The sequence below is a fragment of the Argopecten irradians genome, chromosome 9, assembly GCF_041381155.1.
Source record: "Argopecten irradians isolate NY chromosome 9, Ai_NY, whole genome shotgun sequence".
Lineage (NCBI taxonomy): Eukaryota > Metazoa > Mollusca > Bivalvia > Pectinida > Pectinidae > Argopecten > Argopecten irradians.
Window position 1 is genome coordinate 18,494,515 of NC_091142.1, and position 19,616 is coordinate 18,514,130.

At 34.3% G+C, this 19,616-nt stretch overlaps 2 protein-coding genes and 6 non-coding genes across 9 annotated transcripts; 7 read left to right on the forward strand and 1 right to left on the reverse strand.

Annotated features, from left to right (window-relative positions):
• The first annotated feature begins 287 nt into the window (after nt 1-287).
• Nucleotides 288-4,035, forward strand: LOC138331690 (beta-alanyl-dopamine/carcinine hydrolase-like). Of its 2 annotated transcripts, none has more exons than XM_069279422.1 (2): nt 288-446; nt 1,968-4,035. In XM_069279422.1, the coding sequence occupies exon 2, from the start codon at nt 1,976-1,978 to the stop codon at nt 3,107-3,109; it is 1,134 nt and encodes a 377-aa protein (XP_069135523.1). In that variant the 5' UTR covers nt 288-446; nt 1,968-1,975; the 3' UTR covers nt 3,110-4,035. The 2 variants fall into 2 exon arrangements, with proteins under 2 accessions (XP_069135523.1, XP_069135522.1); XM_069279421.1 differs by lacking the exon at nt 288-446 and adding an exon at nt 539-684.
• A 162-nt stretch (nt 4,036-4,197) lies between these two features.
• Nucleotides 4,198-12,516, reverse strand: LOC138331689 (uncharacterized). The gene is made up of 11 exons (XM_069279420.1): nt 12,375-12,516; nt 11,841-11,933; nt 11,180-11,336; nt 10,736-10,772; nt 10,330-10,488; nt 9,293-9,348; nt 8,313-8,450; nt 7,807-7,978; nt 6,556-6,660; nt 5,815-6,030; nt 4,198-4,404 (listed from the first exon to the last, which is right to left on the reverse strand). The coding sequence occupies exons 1-11, from the start codon at nt 12,430-12,432 to the stop codon at nt 4,198-4,200; spliced, it is 1,398 nt and encodes a 465-aa protein (XP_069135521.1). The 5' UTR covers nt 12,433-12,516.
• A 739-nt stretch (nt 12,517-13,255) lies between these two features.
• Nucleotides 13,256-13,337, forward strand: Trnas-uga (transfer RNA serine (anticodon UGA)). Its single transcript has one exon. It is a non-coding gene; the product is annotated as a tRNA-Ser (tRNA).
• Nucleotides 13,338-14,201: 864 nt separating this feature from the next.
• Trnas-cga (transfer RNA serine (anticodon CGA)) lies at nt 14,202-14,283 on the forward strand. Its single transcript has one exon. It is a non-coding gene; the product is annotated as a tRNA-Ser (tRNA).
• A 1,130-nt stretch (nt 14,284-15,413) lies between these two features.
• Nucleotides 15,414-15,495, forward strand: Trnas-uga (transfer RNA serine (anticodon UGA)). The gene has a single exon. It is a non-coding gene; the product is annotated as a tRNA-Ser (tRNA).
• An 864-nt stretch (nt 15,496-16,359) lies between these two features.
• Trnas-cga (transfer RNA serine (anticodon CGA)) lies at nt 16,360-16,441 on the forward strand. Its single transcript has one exon. It is a non-coding gene; the product is annotated as a tRNA-Ser (tRNA).
• A 1,130-nt stretch (nt 16,442-17,571) lies between these two features.
• On the forward strand, nt 17,572-17,653 carry Trnas-uga (transfer RNA serine (anticodon UGA)). The gene has a single exon. It is a non-coding gene; the product is annotated as a tRNA-Ser (tRNA).
• An 865-nt stretch (nt 17,654-18,518) lies between these two features.
• Trnas-cga (transfer RNA serine (anticodon CGA)) lies at nt 18,519-18,600 on the forward strand. Its single transcript has one exon. It is a non-coding gene; the product is annotated as a tRNA-Ser (tRNA).
• Nucleotides 18,601-19,616: the final 1,016 nt, after the last annotated feature.

Sequence of the window (19,616 nt, forward strand, 5' to 3'; positions counted from 1 at the left end):
ACTATGACTTGTTTCATTGCGATATAACACTATATACAATGTAGAATAGATAAAATCACCAATTTAGTCGCATTTACGACATTTGAATATCAATCTAAAAACAAATCCATGCGTTCAACAATACCTTAACATTAAGCAAACATATACAGTATTGAAAAGTATATGTGATGTATGTGTCTAGTGTCGGGGACAAATGACGAGGTGATCCGATGGATGGTCTGTGTCTATTGTCCTAGAAAATCACGAGGTGATCCGATAAATGTATATTGTTTACTGTGATGATAAGTGGTCCGATAGAGCTGTTTAATATATATGTGTGTACGGCTTCATATCTCTGAAAAGTACATCTTAGTCAAACAGTCAAAATATACTGGATACAACTTGGACAAAAACTATCAAAAGTTGTCATTACACCAATACCGCACCGGAACAAAACAAACAAACAGGTAAGATTTGTGTATTATTCACTAACTTTTGTATTCTTATTTTAAGTAAAATGTACTACAAAATGTATTTTTAAGCTAACAATGAATTTACACATGTTTACATGTATGAACTACGTAAATAATCTCGACGAGTAGATATGTAAACACTATCTGCGAAGCCTTGACATTCTTACGTGACCAGGAATACAGATAGGTCAAGTGTAAGTGGAACTCAGAAGAACTAGTGGTTCATCGAGAGGTAAGGATGTATACTTGCTATAATTTATACTATTATAATTTGTTAAAAAAAATATCGCGATTGCGTATTTAATATCTATACAATATGCAACTAGTTATAAAGTATATATGATACACACTTTCTGTCTGTTTGGAAGGACAATGCATTCCTGTTCCATCATGAAACCAAAATTAAGATACGACTAATCTCACATAGATTTGTGATACATAGAAAGTAATGGCTTGTAAATCAAAACAATAAATTGTTCATTTAAAACAATGAGACAAGTTTTGAATGCAATACACATCTTCGAATTCTAGATTAATGTTCTTGGCTAGCATGAATGACCTTTATAAAATGCAATGTTACGTAATGTTTAGAATATTTGTTCCCATTCGCTACACAACTATTGATATCCCCCTTTTCAAAAGCTTCACATTAATTACTAGACGAGGCGATATTCCTTCAGAAACTTTAAAAATTCGTTCTAATGTATTGAAGTTGCGTAATAAATAGAGATTACATGGAGATTATCTTATACGGATAAGCTGAATGACGAGTTTAAAGCAATTCATGTGTGACGAGTCAATTCGTCTCGCAGTTCTGAACTCTAAATAAGACATTCACTTTTTTCCCCTGCATATTTAAGTTATATGTGCCGTAATTGTCATACTCACGAACCAGGAAGATATTTTAATGTGTAATTCACCGTCAAATGTTACCAACATGTTGAAAATTACAATACGTGCAATGCATAAGTTTTAATTTTACATAAAGAAATGTTTTTTTGTTGTTTTTTTCTGGCAGTACTACTATTTAGATCTGCAGCTCAGTGAAAAGAGTACATACGGTCAGAATATGAAGCCAGGTTGTGAACTTAAATTTCGTTTTAAATTGAACAATGTCATTAGTAATTGTAAAGTGATTTTTGCAGGTATTTGTCCATCGCAATTTTATATAAAGCATAACTATATTTATTACCATTGTGTTTGTGTTATCACTAATATTTATAAGGCATCACTCATGTCCTTATGTTCATTTTAATGATTTTCACAGCTTAATTCATTATACCTGGTGACTGAAGAAAGAATTCTCGCCCATTGCGGCACATATAACTTTATCAAAAACAAAGTTAGTTTAAGGCAGTCATTTAAGTAAAAAAATAGCATGTTCGTTTTAACAAATACATATAACATGTATGTTTTCTTCCATTGGTGTAAAATAAATATAACTTATGTTTTAAAAAACATTATTCCTTGATCTACATGTGCCATTAAATGTATTTGGTTTTTTCTATTATTCAGAACTCGACATGGCGAGCTTACCTGCGGTCTCCTTACCCATACTACACGTGAGAGGAAGTCACTATGATGTCGGCTATCACACTGGTACAACCTTCCAAAACAGGATTAAGATGTTTTACCAAAAGTCACTGCTAATACAGGAAAAACTGCTTCCATTTTACTCTCAGAGACGAGGACGAGACATAGCAGAAGTTTACCTTCGTGGAGCTCGGGAACAATTCCCACACCTAATCCGCGAGATACAAGGCATGGCTGACGGCGTTGGAATGGCATTTGAAGATATTTTCATACTCAATATTGCCAAAGAAATCTACAACTGTCACTTCAATGAAATGAAAAACTGGCCTCCAGAGTCGGATAACCTTGGTTGTTCTGATATTATGATCAACACACCATCACTGAAACTGATAGGCCACAACGAAGACTGTGATCCACAATCCAAGAACTTTGGCTACATCATCAGTGCTCACATAACAGAGGACGACATTAACGAGAAATTCACCGCTTTCTCATATCCGGGTAGCTTACCTGGCAATACGTTTGCATTTAATTACCATGGTATGGTTTTTGCTTGCAATGGCCTATATCCGAAAACTGCAATATCTGGCGCAACTCCGAGATACTTTCTTAACAGAGCAATGATGGCCGCTACTTCAGCAGAGCATGCGCTCGAAATTGGCAAGAACCGTGCTGGCGGGTGCGCTGTTGGGTTTAATTTAAACTTAGGAAACTGGAATAATCTTCATGATATGTGGGGCTTGGAAATCGGTCCGGGAAAAGAGGAAAGCAGTACACATCTGCACACCGTTACGGAGCAAGCAAGTGACTCAGACATGCCTTGTTATGTCCATACAAACAATTATAAGCATATAAAAGTCGAGGAGATGCTCGCTTTGTCATCCACGGAGGCACGCATGAAACGTATACTGGAGTTTAAGCCGCCTTCAACAGTGAAGGAAGTGAAAGCTATCCTGGGTGATACAAAAAATCAAGAGTATCCGATTTATCGCAAACCCAGCGCTACAGACAACGGGGAGACTGTTGCTACAGCCCTGTTTTACCTGCAAGAAAGAAAAGTGGAAGTATACATGGACAATCCTAAGTTTGCACCCTCACCTGTCTTTACGCTGCCTTTGGAATAGGAGATCTTTCCGTACTAACATTTTTTTGCGATCGAGGGTTTGAAATTTCGGCAGGAAATGTATACTGATTATGTCCCCACAGTATAGTTAATGACTGTTAATAATGCGGTATAACTTTGAAATAGGAAATTTAAGAATTTTTTTATATATGAAATTAATAACATGTAACTGTTACACTATTTCTAGTTGTAAGATAATACATGCCCTCCGCAGACATATGTCATGAAATTGCCATTTTGAATATTTTATTACTAATTTACTCATGTACGCTTTATATATTACAATAATATCCATGTATTAATATCAATGTATTGTCTTACACATATTTTGATCTTGGTGCTAAATGGCAATATATTCTGTATTTAATATACCATTACGGAATAACGTTTCACTGGCTCCGCGGTGGCCGAATGGTTAAGATGTCTCGACATATTACCACAGGCCCTCCACCTCTAGGTCGCGAGTTCATTCTTGTGTAGGGCAGTTGTCAAGTACTGACCGCTGTTCGATGGTTTTTCTCCTGGTACTCTGGCTTTCTTCCACCAACAAACCTGGCATGTCCTTACAGGACCTTGACTGTTAATAGGCCGTATAATAACTAATAAAAAAGGGTTTCACTGTAAATCACAACCTTTATGTATTATACGACTTCATAACGGTTATAATGAAATTGTTTATGACGTTAATTCACTTTCAAACAAAAGATAAACCAACACTGATTTTCAGATTAAATTGTTTATTTGTTTATTTGTATCTAGGATAAAGTAAGGATACTAGAACTAGGCTGTAATAAAAGAAATGAAATGTGTTAATATATGTATATAAATGGTAATTTCATAGAAATATATAGAAGTAGATTGTGTAATTAGAGTTTCAATGTACACTATTCTTTTTAGTAACTATTATTTATTATTTCAATTTGAAAATTGTGTGTTTGAAAAAAAAAGATTTTACGGATGAATACACATTTTTTCAGTGTGTATGTTATCCGTGATTTATAAACCAGAGTTGATATTGATGTTTCAAACCGTAAATCTATTTCTCACATTATCACTGTATCATGTTTATAAGCACAAAATAAAACATACTTATGACAAATTGACGTTAACAGTGTTTCCACCCTTGTCCAATGTAAAGTGTTGGGTTCGAATCAACTGGCCATCGTGCTTCAGTCGGAGAGTATAATCTCCCATAAATCCTGATGTGTATACGTAATTTCCGGTTACCGGAAGTGTTTCATTTGTACGCCATGTATGGTGATACAGCTGAAGGTAACGTCTTCCGGCTTCGTTTGGCTATGGAAAATAATTAAACATTCCTTTTAAATATGCTTCACCCCGACAGAGCATATAATGTTTAATCGTAGAGTACGTGTGTTACTGGATAGTCAGTGATCCATAACATTTAAGGATACATATCAGGTGTTACATAAATGTCCATTTGCTCGAAATTAAGTAAAAGTTGTGCTCCCTAATTTTTGGCCAGATGTGTATATATCTAATGAACACAAAATACATGTAAAAATGATATTATTGTTTTTATTATTATTTTTTTAACTAGGACAATCAGTTCACCATTACATATATAACATCGTGCCATCGACTTTTTCGGGATACGATTAGTTATGTTAAATACATTTATTCGTATAAAAATACGAAGCTCAAACTTCAATACAAATACAAATACCCAGTTGTCGACAGTGTAGCACCTTTGATAAGAATGAAATGATATCTGCAATGTACTTAAAAACAAAATACACATCAATCATTTTTGCACTATACTCGTAACGACCTTTGAACAAAATACAAACTATTTTGTGTATAATAAGTATAGCGTGTATTCGTCGTGATTTGATTTAAACATATTTTATTGTGTAATTTTGTATACAATGGGATTGAGCACAAGTTTTCCAAATTATATGAAACCCATTCTATACAGAATTTTAATTAATTATATAAAAAAGAATACAAAAATGGCAAAATATACATATTAACATATTTACAAGATTTTAGAGAGAGAGAGAGAGAGAAATAAATGTATACAATTACTTAATTTATTGAAGTGTATGTATTTGTGATCACTCCCGATGCTGACGACTGAAGTTGTACTGATCGCTGTGCTAGTGCTAAACCTAGTAGCCATGAACTTATCGTCAGTTCATTGTAGTGCAAATTATAATATAAAAAGTATGTTTCCTTCCCGTGACCGATAAGATATACTTTGAAGTTCAATATCTTCCTTTTGTAATGTTAACACATTGTCCATTACTTTGATATGTTTTAAGTTGAGGGTGATAACTTTTAATTGGTTGAATCAAAAACGAACATATATCATATATAAACACATCTTCAGTCCTGCTTGCCTTGATAAAACAGTTTCATCGATATGAACGAACTTCTTCCTTATGACAAGCAAGTCTGTTATAAGGTTTTTGGGTAATTGAATACAAGATGACATATTGTTATATACAATGTACGTACTTAGGAAATTTAGAATTATACAACCATCATATTGCATTTCAATTATTAGACATTTTTTTATTTTCTCGTTCCAATTATTAGGTATATTTGTATTGTCCTCGATACTCTAGGGGTTACTTTCACTATCGTTATATCCACCCCAAAAAGCATGACATTCGTAATGAAATATTACATATTTTGTAAAATATATTGCTGTCATTATTTTATTATCCCGAATTGTTTTACCGTGACATCGTGTCCACTAGCCAGAGCGGAGTCGTGTATCCAGATCCGGCCGTCCCAGTACCCCCAGAGTAGAACACCCTCGATGGCAGGGTGACTGAAGAACAGCGTCAACATATCCTCTAACGCCTTGGCCTTAAGGTGCTCGTCTTTCTCATTTACAGTAAACTCGGTAATCCAGATGGGCAGACCAGCCTCAGCTACTTTGTCTATCCGGTACTGATGTATAACAAAATCAATTATATTAAATGAAAAAAAAAATATAATAAAAGACTTGCGTGTGTATAGGTGTGTGCTGTGGAGCAAACAATGTAGGAAAATTATACAATTTTTTGCCGGAGTATTTTAATGTATATATTTATTCCGTTTCACGCAATATATCTATCCAACATACCTTTGTGAGGTTAAAAATTGAAGAAGACCTGAGTAATTCAGGTTTCAATTTATTTCAGTTTTTTATTCTATTTATTTCAAAGAGCATTTACATAGATTGTTAGTGACTTAAAACGGGGAAAATATTTGGTATGAACGAAGCATGTATACATGTATGAGAGGCAAGCAAAGGAAACTAATTTTGCTTTTCCAAATCTTTTTTTAGGATTTGCATGCCAAGATTTGTACTTAATCTTTCATCGTTGAAAACCCTACGTCTTATTTTACGTGTGCTCCTAGTGGAGACGGTGATTGAATTGATATCAGTTTGCGTTTATGTCACAGTATACATATCGTTCTAATAGTGCGTACCTTTAATGTGGATATATTAAGGTGTGCATTGGTATGACACTGGATACCCATCCCATAAATAGGTACCCCAGATTTCCTCATGGTGGATCCCTGCTTTTTATAGGCCTACAGTTTAAATACAGAATCAATAGTTAGAACCTTCTTATGTTTATAAATATGCACATACATATATTACACGTTCAGGGTGACATAAAAACAAACAGTACTATCAAGATAGTATATTTGACTTACACGACAACATCACACTAATATATCAAGTAAATTCCACGTTTATTTCATCAAGCAATCGCAATAAAAGGGAGATAACCAAAATTACATAGAACATATTGAGGTATTATCGACCGCTTAACAGTGTTTAGTTTGTACAGAAAGAATTCAAAGTGCCATACTGAAGAAAACTGTACCCTGGAGTATCATGGAACGATTTAAACAGGGTATCTTAGTATATGCTCCACCACTGATAGAGGATAAATGATACTCATTATTTGGACAATAATTGGTTTTTAACCGTGTGTATATATGTATTAACACAAAAATAATTTGTGATAGTTCTCTAGTTTGCTTTTGGTATATGCGTAATCAATACTTCATTCGATTTAGGATATTGTGCCACGATTGTTTTCGGGACGCAAATATTTTTTTTAATATTTTTATCTCTAAGTAAAATTAGAAGCTCACATTTTTCAAAAGTGGTAATGGTGTGAAGTAAGTATGTTTTTATTGTAACTGACGAAAACTACTAATTCATCTGCTCCTGTCTTTGATAGAGAAAAATACAATTTGTCAGCGGTGGACAATCTTTAAAGAATGGAGACACATAAAAAAATAAATAGCATGTAATATTTATACCAAACTCCATTTTCAATAAATATATATTTATCCTACTAGGTGGGTTTTGTCCCTGATATGCATCGCTGATTCAAAATATGAAATATATATAATATTAAGGATGTGCGATATGGTAACTACATCTGTAAGGATTTTACACACAGTATGGTTAAATGTCGTTTGGTATTAAATACGAATAAAAATAAAGTATGAAACCAAAAAGATATTTAATGCTCCTTTAGGACGCTAGGTTGTATAAGGGACATAACTCTGTTATCTCTTAAAACGAATCGAAAGTACCAAAACTTGACGCTATAAGGTAGCATCATTTCAACATTATAAAAGTGAAAACTCAAACATCTCACTACATATTTCATATAACGTAAGTTGAATTGTCTTTTATAGTTAGATCTGTCCACTTACAGTTGTCATCGACCCCGGCGATGCCACGGCATACTCATTAAGAAATAACTTCACTCCATACTCGGCTTTGTGGATCCAGCGGAACATCTCCTTGGTGATATTTACGTGACCTGTATGTTCCTCAAAGTAGGTTCCGTGAAGGTTTTCATTATAGACGTCCCAGTGTTCCAGACTTAAAAAGCAAACGTCATGGCCTATGATGGTACATTATGCATTTTAATGTTTAATGATGGATTGAGTAGGTGACCAACTTCCATAAGGTGAATATTCTTTTCTTTATTATATTAAATTATTGGTTTGGTTTAATTAGTTTAATGTCCTATTAACAGCCATGGCCAATTATTTTTGATCTTGTGAGATAATTTTTTTTGCGGATATGTGCATTGAAAGTATTGGCTGAATAGTTTTAATACCTGGTTTATATGTAATGAAGACGATATAATTTGGTAAAGTGTTATATACTCAATGTCAATACAACTTTAAATGCTTACTCACTACTTACTCACCTGCCTCTTGTACGCGAGATGACGTCATTGATATGCGTATGCATTGCCTGTAGAATCTCACTGGAGTTCATGCCGTTTAACCACCTCGGGTGGGTGTGACCAGTTCCCCAGAACATGTTATGGCCGCGCACTTTCTTTCTGTTATAACAAAATTGTGATGGCCGTAATAGATAGATGATATTTATACGCAGTGCCTCTTGCTTAACTATTATGGTTACTCGAAAAAAATGTAAAGGACGGATTTGAAATTCAAGATAATTCACAATTGAACACGTTAGTAAAACTGTTGCAACTTCGATAAACAACATTAAAACTGAATTTTATATTGGTAGACTACATGATTTACATTTTATTACATAAAACATTTTCAATTTGCAGTTAGAAATTGTTTGTGTATATGTTTGAAATGAAGTCTGATATATCCTGATGAAATTTGTTTGAGAAATGTTTAGAGTAACTTTAAATATTGTTCTTGGGATGTATTGCTTATTGTATTTAGAACATGATTATAAATCAGCTTTGATTGCAGACAGTACTTTTAGAAGATTAACGTTCTTGAATTTTAAATATTTAGGACTCGATCATAAATCTCATTTGGGCAGACGATTCTTTTAGAAAATGACTGCATATCCTCATGTAGTCATGCCTTTATGAGAGTTTTCTCCTTCACGTTAAAAGATATATAACATCAACTGGCACTACAGGTGAGTGAAAATAATCGGATCATAAGCATTTTATTAAAAAAACCTTATTCCTTTTCCTTTTTATTTCGATCGATACTCTGTTATATAGTCTTGACGTACACCGCCATTGTCAGATATGTTATCAGTAATTATTTACAGCTGATAATAAATGCAACTTATTTATTACAATCGAAATTACAACAAACAGTTCATCCGACGTACTGGCCATAAATAATGCTATACTATCACAACCTGATTAAATAAATAATTTTTAGACACACAACGCGATATACTCACCCTTTCTGGCGTAAAGCATTCACAGCTGTCATAGCTTTATCAAGGGTTGGGTGTCCCTGTAAGGTATATACACAACATGATAAATTATCCTTATTTCAAGCTTCTGGTCATCGTAAGTGAAGTAAAATAATAAGAATATCCAAACATTTTTGCCTAAGTCAAAACATATCCGTTTATTTATTCAACATTGAAATCCATTCCCTAAAAGTCTTTTTAACAACTAAGGTGATTCAATGCTAACCTCTCTCGTATATAATGTGGTAGTTTTGTGAGGTACGTGTGAGTTTTCGGACGAATTGCAGCATGTCTATGTTTCCCTGTGTAATAGTGGGACTCTTGCCCCTTAGCTTATACTACGTATCTCACTAGATATGCTCCAACATCACACATCGCCCGGTCTAGAGATTAAACAACTGAAGTTCTTTATATTTGATAGTACCAATCTGTGACTGTTTTAAAAGGAATAAGCATTTTCTAACGTGTATTCTACATGATTAAATAGAGGTAGGAATAAAATTATATGGGCGTTTCTTGAGAATCAGAATGAGGTAATGTCTGGTTTTGGAAATCGCAGTTAGGGCATTGTTGTCTGCCATCATGATACCGGCACTCTTCTTCTGAGCTGTTTGTTAGATTATTTGTTGGAGTTAGAACGGACATTGTCATCATTGCATATTTCATGGGTGTCACTGTCGTTACATCCAACCCTGGAATATGTCATATCAAAGCTGAAGGCTTTATGTGCGACAATATGTGAGACATGTAGTTTGGTTCTTTGAAGTGCAACAAAATAATTGAATAACGTTAAGTGCGTGGCTTTAAAAATTTGGCTTCACTTTTTCTGTAATATCTAAAGGAGGTGTCTACAGGCCTGTGATTGGTCAGTTTTTTCCTCTAACATGTATTTTTGCTATGACATATTCTAGGGGTGGATCTGATGATATATATATGTAATTAAATTGAATGTAACACGTGTTCATGTTCAGGAGTAGTGAGGATGGTGTATTTATTACTGCAAATATAGATGTATGACTTACATGAACAGGCTCAGTTTGTGGCCATTTCAGAGCGTTCCCTAGCACACCCCACTCAAAGTTGTCATAGTAAAACTGTTGATATGGTAAGTGTATGGGGTCTACTATCATGGCAGCATCCACTACTGAGCCAAACGCAAATTTACTCCCTGTCTGTTGAATCTGGAGTTAGAGGCAATAAATCATCATAATTGAATGATATGTTCATAGTATATTTATCATTATAGTAAATGTTAAGACTTTCACAATTAAATGTCACAATTAAGATATACACGCCTATCATGTATTTATCCATGAGCACATGTCATCATATACTAGTAATTGATTTGGAACAGATTGATTGATATATCCGAATTTCAATTATGACTTCAAGTTGAGTATATGAGTAAAATTATTGGCCTTTACTTGCCTCAACTGTATAGCCAGATCCGTGTAGATTTTGGAAGCTGAAAATATGGTAATAAGAAAACACGGATTAAAAATACGTTTTTTCAATGAAATTGAAAAAGAAACTCTTGATATCAATTAATTTGTTTGGTAGTGATCAATGTTACAATATGTTATGAGTTTATCGTCATACTGTTATTAGATTTATGATACGAGTTAATAATTTTTCATTTTTGCGAGCTTGTGGAATTATCTATTATATCAATAGGACAACACATCCTATCAGGGATACTAGTTGTTTCACTCTCTTCATTAATTAATTGTTTATGATCAATTTAATGATTGACTGAACGAAACAATTAACAGATCTTGCAAAATGCAACAAAAAAAACACTGTGCCCTATCCATCATCCAAAATACTATTTGTTTTACGGAGATGGACTTTCTTTGGATTCTATAGACTTACTTCACTGTAATAGGAGCTTTGCGAATATTGGCTATTCTGGCATTTGCTTCCGATTTCCAATTTTTGTCAAAAGGTAATACTTGAAAGCTTGCGTCGTCCACCATATAATTTACCTGCATCTCCGGTATCACAAAGTAGATCGTTAGCTGGTGCATCCCTGTAAGGTAAATTTAGATATTGCAAAATTGAAACCTTGAACATCTTAAAGGGACAATTCATTAATGCTAATTCTTAACTACGCAGCAAAATATGACATAACTGGTATATCCCAAAAGCATCTTCTGTCTGTTCCTGTTTCTTTATCCTTGTCTATATGTCTATATGACCACTGAATAAGGCTAAAAAGCGTGTTTGCAACATCCATCATACATGGCTGTGACATAACAGTACTGTGCGACATTCCCTATGAAACATAAAACAAGAAATATTGCGATATTGTGAACTATTTCTCTTGATATCGTTAAAATTCCCAAAGCTATAGCTATACGATTAAGCAATGGTTTTTTATATCCATTCTTTATGATTTATTCTCAAAATATGTAAGAAATTAATATATTTTTTTCCATTCCCTTAATGTTGTATTTTATATCTAAAAAATTGGGAAAATTACATTTACAACCATAAACACATTTAATCTTTACATGATTTCTTAATAACTTACCCACAGGCACTGAATAGTCGAACCCAACTTCCACCCAGCCATTTTCTCTCCGTGTGTGTGGGCTGCTGGAAACATTGACATACTTCGTGTGACCTAAAAGATTATTATAAAGATACTTTAGTAAAGTCATATGTTAATCAAATGATAAATTACTTAATTATCGACAAAGATACAATGGAATTAATTAATAATTAAGCTCCATAGAGTGTGGATTTTCTTGCATAATATTATAATCTGTTGAAATCTAAACTGTTATATTATTGGGAGCAATTTTCTTGGGAACTAGGAGAGTCTAGATACATGTACATAGCCTATATAAAGTATCATAATTTAAAACCGATAAGTATACAGTATTGATATTCAATTTCAATCAACTTTAAATTTAGAAAATGTCTTTTAAATGCAAAACTAGGAAAAGTATTTTGTTGGCCTCGAACACAGGATTCACTGTAGATGCACACAACTCAAATATTGAAATTATCCAAGTGTTAAAGAAAGCCTGTCGACTAAACAGGGATTGGTTGTCATACTTACCGTTTACGGTTCCCTTAATTCTGAGCTGAACATTATGAAACTGATGACCCTGGACCATGTTTAATATTTTTACGTAGGCTCTGAATATATGGATATTACCAGGTGTAACATCCACTGTTTGTCCGAGTCCAATCCCAGCATGAACCCTGAAAATAATAATATGTATTCAGCTATGTAATTACGACATTCAAAACGTCAGTTAATAAAGAGAGGGATGTACTCAAAATTCATTTCTAAAATTCATAATCACAGAAGGTTTTTTTTTAAAATGGAAATGTATAACTAATTTAAATAAAATGAATCAAATGTTGTTTTTTTGACGACAAAAAAGGGAAATGAATCTTGACTATTAAAGAAAGGAGATAGATCGAACTCACTTGATATATCTTAAAAACATAATGATGATTTACACAAGATATGGCCTCTTTCAACATTGTCCTTTGTGGATAAGACTTTAAATATTTATTCAGCATGGACAGTGGAACACTTTCACATTGTCTCATGTGGAAAGTCATTTGGCTTTGTGGTAATCATAAGACGTAGCTACATGTACCACAAAGGAGAGGGCTTCATTTTTAACCATCAGAAATGCGGAATGCTGTCATGAATCCGTGATACTCATATGTTGTTTTTTTTTCATTAGTAGTCACATCAAACACACTTGATATGCGTTTAAAACGTAAAGATCATTTACGCAAGTAGAAAACTCATACAAATTAACCTTTTTTCGATATTTGCCAATTTGGGGAGATTTGTGCAAAGGCATTATTTTTTCAGCTAAAACGTTTTTAAACTTTAATAGTTACCCACAACTCTGGAATAAATCGATTTCGAATAAATTCAACCGGGGTGAAATCTCACCAACAATAGGTAGTCGTAAAGTCGCGATGGCCGAGTGGTTAAGGCGTTGGACTTGAAATCCAATGGGATCTTCCCGCGTAGGTTCGAACCCTGCTCGCGACGTCATTTTTAGAGAAATATCAAAATATCTTTGGATCAATTATAACAGCAGCATTTACTGTATTAGATTTTTATTTTGGTACTTATCATCAATGTTTCGTTATTACAAATTACGACATAAATCCTATCTATTGCTCCTAATCGTTGAAAATTTCTTTTCGCCATTCAGAAAAATTACTGAGAACATTTAACTTATAGCGACAGCATAATCAAATCAAAAATTGATTCCAGGAAATTCCCTTGTGAGCACAGGATTTCATAGAGGGATGAATGTTTCTGAGCCTGCTGATTGCGTATTCAGGACGCTTCAGTTTCAAATGTTTAATGTGTGGGTTGGGCAATACATGAAAATGTAAAAAATGAAAAGAAATTTTAAACTTCTGTCAACTCTGTCTCTGACAGGGGGAGGTAACCAATATTGGAATTAATGACTTTTTGGTCAATTTTTGGTGCGAAATTCAACATAAAATGATACCGCCCACATAAAAATTTAGCAAGATGGTAGATCTTATTTCTTTTTATTCACAGGTATGCGAGAAACCATTCTTCCAAATTAGTGACAGATGACCAGACTTGAAAACTTCATTTGACCTGGATAGTGGCAAACATTAACATTGTCGTCTATGAGAAATCATTTGGTTCTGCGGTCTCTGAAAGGGGTAGAGACACTTTTTTGAGACTAGATTTTCCAAACAATCACCATGTAACATTACAATAAACGATTGTTCTCCATCCGTTATCAAAGGTCAGATGAAGCTTTGGGACACCCTGTGGTATCTTTGATTACCATTTCAATTGGTATAATAAAACTCGATTTCCTATGAATTCATTTGGAGTGAAATCTGACCAATAATCAGTTGTCACATAGTCGCGATGGCCGAGTGGTTAAGGCGTTGGACTCGAAATCCAATGGGATCTTCCCGCGTAGGTTCGAACCCTACTCGCGACGTCCTTTTTTGGATAAATATTAAATCCACCCGGGTTCATAACATACATTTTATGTTATAACAGCACGAAAACGTTGTTTCCTTTTATATTGAACTATGTTGTCAGATATAGCGAATGTTTCGTCATTCGAAAACAATTCATACTTTAATTTCGAAATTGTAAAATAGTTTTTCGCTATTCAAGATAGTTATTCTTGGTGGCTTCAATTTCTTTGATTGATGTCTTTAAGTAGAAGTTATTTACAATTTAGGCAAGAGCATACAAGTAAAATGTTATGAAAAGTTCTGGAAAGTTATTGCTCAATCCAACTGATGCTGAGTAAGGTTTAGACTACAATATGAACTGCATAACCAATTCAAACACAGAATCTTGGGAACCCCTTTGAGCAAAAGATTCGATAGGAACATGAAAGATTTGTCGATGTCCCCTGATTGAATATTATGGTGACACGATTTGCTACCGTTCGGTGCTGCAGAATCAGATGGCAGCTGCCATTTAAAGAACGGGAGAGAGCAAGATGAGGATATGATAACAAAATGAATACTTAGTTTAGTGTTTTGAATTGTGGAGCGCTAGAATCATGGTGACAACTATGATAAATGTTTGATCAAACGGAATGGAAAATCTTTTTAGAAGTTTGTATACATTATTCGAATGCTAAGATATAAGATATGACCTCTTTCAAAATTGTCCTTTGTGGACAAGACTTTAATATTTATTCAGCATGGACAGTGGAACACTTTCACATTGTCTCATGTGGAAAGTCATTTGGCTCTGTGTTAATCATAAGACGTAGCTACATGTACCACAAAGGAGAGGGCGTTATTTTTAACCATCAGAAATGCTGAATGCTGTCATGAATCCGTGATACTGATATGTTGTTTTTTTCATTTGTAGTCACATCGAACACACTTGATATACGTTTAAAACATAATGATCATTTACGCAAGTAGATAACTCATACAAATCAACCCTTTTTTCGATATTTGTAAATTAGGTGAGAAATTTGCCAAGGCATTTTTTTAAACTAACACGTTTTTAAACTTTAATAGTTAACCACAACTCTGGAATAAATCAATTTCGAATGAATTCAACCGAGGTGAAATCTCACCAACAATAGGCAGTCGTAAAGTCGCGATGGCCGAGTGGTTAAGGCGTTGGACTTGAAATCCAATGGGATCTTCCCGCGTAGGTTCGAACCCTGCTCGCGACGTCATTTTTAGAGAAATATCAAATTATCATTGGATCAATTATAACAGCAACATTTACTGTATTAAATTTTTATTTTGGTACTTATCATCAATGTTTCGTTATTACAAATTACGACATGAATCCTATCTATTGCTCCTAAACGTTGAAAATTTCTTTTCGCCATTCAGAAAGATTACTGAGAACATTTAACTTATAGCGACTGCATAATCAAATCAAAAACTGATTCCAGGAAATTCCCTTGTGGACACAGGATTTCAAAGAGGGGCGAATGTTTCTGAGCCTGCTGATTGGGTATTCAGGACGCTTCAGTTTCAAATGTTTAATGTGTGGGTTGGGCAATACATGAAAATGTAAAATATGAAAAGAAATTTTAAACTTCTGTCAAGTCTGTTTCTGACAGGGGGAGGTAACCAATATTGGAATTAATGACTTTTTGGTCAATTTTTGGTGCGAAATTCAACATAAAATAATACCGCCCAATTAAAATTTAGCAAGATGCTAGATCTTAATTTCTTTTTATTCACAGGTATGCGAGAAACCATTCTTCCAAATTAGTGACAGACAACCAGAATTGAAAACTTCTTTTGACCAGGATAGTGGCAAACATTAACATTGTCGTCTATGGGAAATCATTTGGTTCTGCGGTCTCTGAAAAGGGTAGAGACACTTTTTTGAGACTAGATTTAGCAAACAATCACCATGTAACATTACAATAAACGATTGTTCTCCATCCGTTATCAAAGGTCAAATGAAAATTAGAGACACCCTGTGGTATCTTTGACTACCATTTCAATTGGTATAATAAAAATCGATTTCCTATGAATTCATTTGGAGTGAAATCTGACCAACAATCAGTTGTCACATAGTCGCGATGGCCGAGTGGTTAAGGCGTTGGACTCGAAATTCAATGGGATCTTCCCGCGTAGGTTCGAACCCTACTCGCGACGTCCTTTTTTGGATAAATATTAAATCCACCCGGGTTCATAACATACATTTTATGTTATAACAGCACGAAAACGTTGTTTCCTTTTATATTGAACTATGTTGTCAGATATAGCGAATGTTTCGTCATTCGAAAACAATTCATACTTTAATTTCGAAATTGTAAAATAGGTTTACGCTGTTCAAGAAATTTATTCTTGGTGGCTTCAATTTCTTTGATTGATGTCTTTAAGTAGAAGTTATTTACAATTTAGGCAAGAGCATACAAGTAAAATGTTATGAAAAGTTCTGGAAAGTTATTGCTCAATCCAACTGATGCTGAGTAAGGTTTAGACTACAATATGAACTGCATAACCAATGCAAACACAGAATCTTGGGAACCCCTTTGAGCAAAAGATTCGATAGGAACATGAAAGATTTGTCGATGTCCCCTGATTGAATATTATGGTGACACGATTTGCTACCGTTCGGTGCTGCAGAATCAGATGGCAGCTGCCATTTAAAGAACGGGAGAGAACAAGATGAGGATATGATAACAAAATGAATACTTAGTTTAGTGTTTTGAATTGTGGAGCGCTAGAATCATGGTGACAACTATGATAAATGTTTGATCAAACGGAATGGAAAATCTTTTTAGAAGTTTGTATACATTATTCGAATGCTAAGATATAAGATATGACCTCTTTCAAAATTGTCCTTTGTGGACAAGACTTTAATATTTATTCAGCATGGACAGTGGAACACTTTCACATTGTCTCATGTGGAAAGTCATTTGGCTCTGTGTTAATCATAAGACGTAGCTACATGTACCACAAAGGAGAGGGCGTTATTTTTAACCATCAGAAATGCTGAATGCTGTCATGAATCCGTGATACTGATATGTTGTTTTTTTCATTTGTAGTCACATCGAACACACTTGATATACGTTTAAAACATAATGATCATTTACGCAAGTAGATAACTCATACAAATCAACCCTTTTTTCGATATTTGTAAATTAGGTGAGAAATTTGCCAAGGCATTTTTTTAAACTAACACGTTTTTAAACTTTAATAGTTAACCACAACTCTGGAATAAATCAATTTCGAATGAATTCAACCGAGGTGAAATCTCACCAACAATAGGCAGTCGTAAAGTCGCGATGGCCGAGTGGTTAAGGCGTTGGACTTGAAATCCAATGGGATCTTCCCGCGTAGGTTCGAACCCTGCTCGCGACGTCATTTTTAGAGAAATATCAAATTATCATTGGATCAATTATAACAGCAACATTTACTGTATTAAATTTTTATTTTGGTACTTATCATCAATGTTTCGTTATTACAAATTACGACATGAATCCTATCTATTGCTCCTAAACGTTGAAAATTTCTTTTCGCCATTCAGAAAGATTACTGAGAACATTTAACTTATAGCGACTGCATAATCAAATCAAAAACTGATTCCAGGAAATTCCCTTGTGGACACAGGATTTCAAAGAGGGGCGAATGTTTCTGAGCCTGCTGATTGGGTATTCAGGACGCTTCAGTTTCAAATGTTTAATGTGTGGGTTGGGCAATACATGAAAATGTAAAATATGAAAAAGAAATTTTAAACTTCTGTCAAGTCTGTTTCTGACAGGGAGAGGTAACCAATATTGGAATTAATGACTTTTTGGTCAATTTTTGGTGCGAAATTCAACATAAAATAATACCGCCCAATTAAAATTTAGCAAGATGCTAGATCTTAATTTCTTTTTATTCACAGATATGCGAGAAACCATTCTTCCAAATTAGTGACAGACAACCAGACTTGAAAACTTCTTTTGACCAGGATAGTGGCAAACATTAACATTGTCGTCTATGGGAAATCATTTGGTTCTGCGGTCTCTGAAAAGGGTAGAGACACTTTTTTGAGACTAGATTTAGCAAACAATCACCATGTAACATTACAATAAACGATTGTTCTCCATCCGTTATCAAAGGTCAGATGAAGCTTTGGGACACCCTGTGGTATCTTTGATTACCATTTCAATTGGTATAATAAAACTCGATTTCCTATGAATTCATTTGGAGTGAAATCTGACCAATAATCAGTTGTCACGTAGTCGCGATGGCCGAGTGGTTAAGGCTTTGGACTCGAAATCCAATGGGATCTTCCCGCGTAGGTTCGAACCCTACTCGCGACGTCCTTTTTTGGATAAATATTAAATCCACCCGGGTTCATAACATACATTTTATGTTATAACAGCACGAAAACGTTGTTTCCTTTTATATTGAACTATGTTGTCAGATATAGCGAATGTTTCGTCATTCGAAAACAATTCATACTTTAATTTCGAAATTGTAAAATAGGTTTACGCTGTTCAAGATAGTTATTCTTGGTGGCTTCAATTTCTTTGATTGATGTCTTTAAGTAGAAGTTATTTACAATTTAGGCAAGAGCATACAAGTAAAATGTTATGAAAAGTTCTGGAAAGTTATTGCTCAATCCAACTGATGCTGAGTAAGGTTTAGACTACAATATGAACTGCATAACCAATGCAAACACAGAATCTTGGGAACCCCTTTGAGCAAAAGATTCGATAGGAACATGAAAGATTTGTCGATGTCCCCTGATTGAATATTATGGTGACACGATTTTGCTACCGTTCGGTGCTGCAGAATCAGATGGCAGCTGCCATTTAAAGAACGGGAGAGAGCAAGATGAGGATATGATAACAAAATGATAATACTTAGTTTAGTGTTTTGAATTGTGGAGCGCTAGAATCATGGTGACAACTATGATAAATGTTTGATCAAACGGAATGGAAAATCTTTTTAGAAGTTTGTATACATTATTCGAATGCTAAGATATAAGATATGACCTCTTTCAAAATTGTCCTTTGTGGACAAGACTTTAATGTTTATTCAGCATGGACAGTGGAACACTTTCACATTGTCTCATGTGGAAAGTCATTTGGCTCTGTGTTAATCATAAGACGTAGCTACATGTACCACAAAGGAGAGGGCGTTATTTTTAACCATCAGAAATGTTGAACGCTGTCATGAATCCGTGATACTGATATGTTGTTTTTTTCATTTGTAGTCACATCGAACACACTTGATATACGTTTAAAACATAATGATCATTTACGCAAGTAGATAACTCATACAAATCAACCCTTTTTTCGATATTTGTAAATTAGGTGAGAAATTTGCCAAG

Excerpts from the sequence above, each read along its gene's own strand:
- LOC138331690 (XM_069279422.1), top strand. The coding sequence starts at position 1,976 with ATGGCGAGCTTACCTGCGGTCTCCTTACCCATACTACACGTGAGAGGA.
- LOC138331689 (XM_069279420.1), bottom strand. The coding sequence starts at position 12,432 with ATGGTCCAGGGTCATCAGTTTCATAATGTTCAGCTCAGAATTAAGGGA. Across the intron at positions 6,031-6,555 it reads TTAATATATCCACATTAAAG|TACCGGATAGACAAAGTAGC; the intron begins GTACGCACTATT and ends GTTATACATCAG. Across the intron at positions 4,405-5,814 it reads CTAGTGGACACGATGTCACG|CCAAACGAAGCCGGAAGACG; the intron begins GTAAAACAATTC and ends TATTTTCCATAG.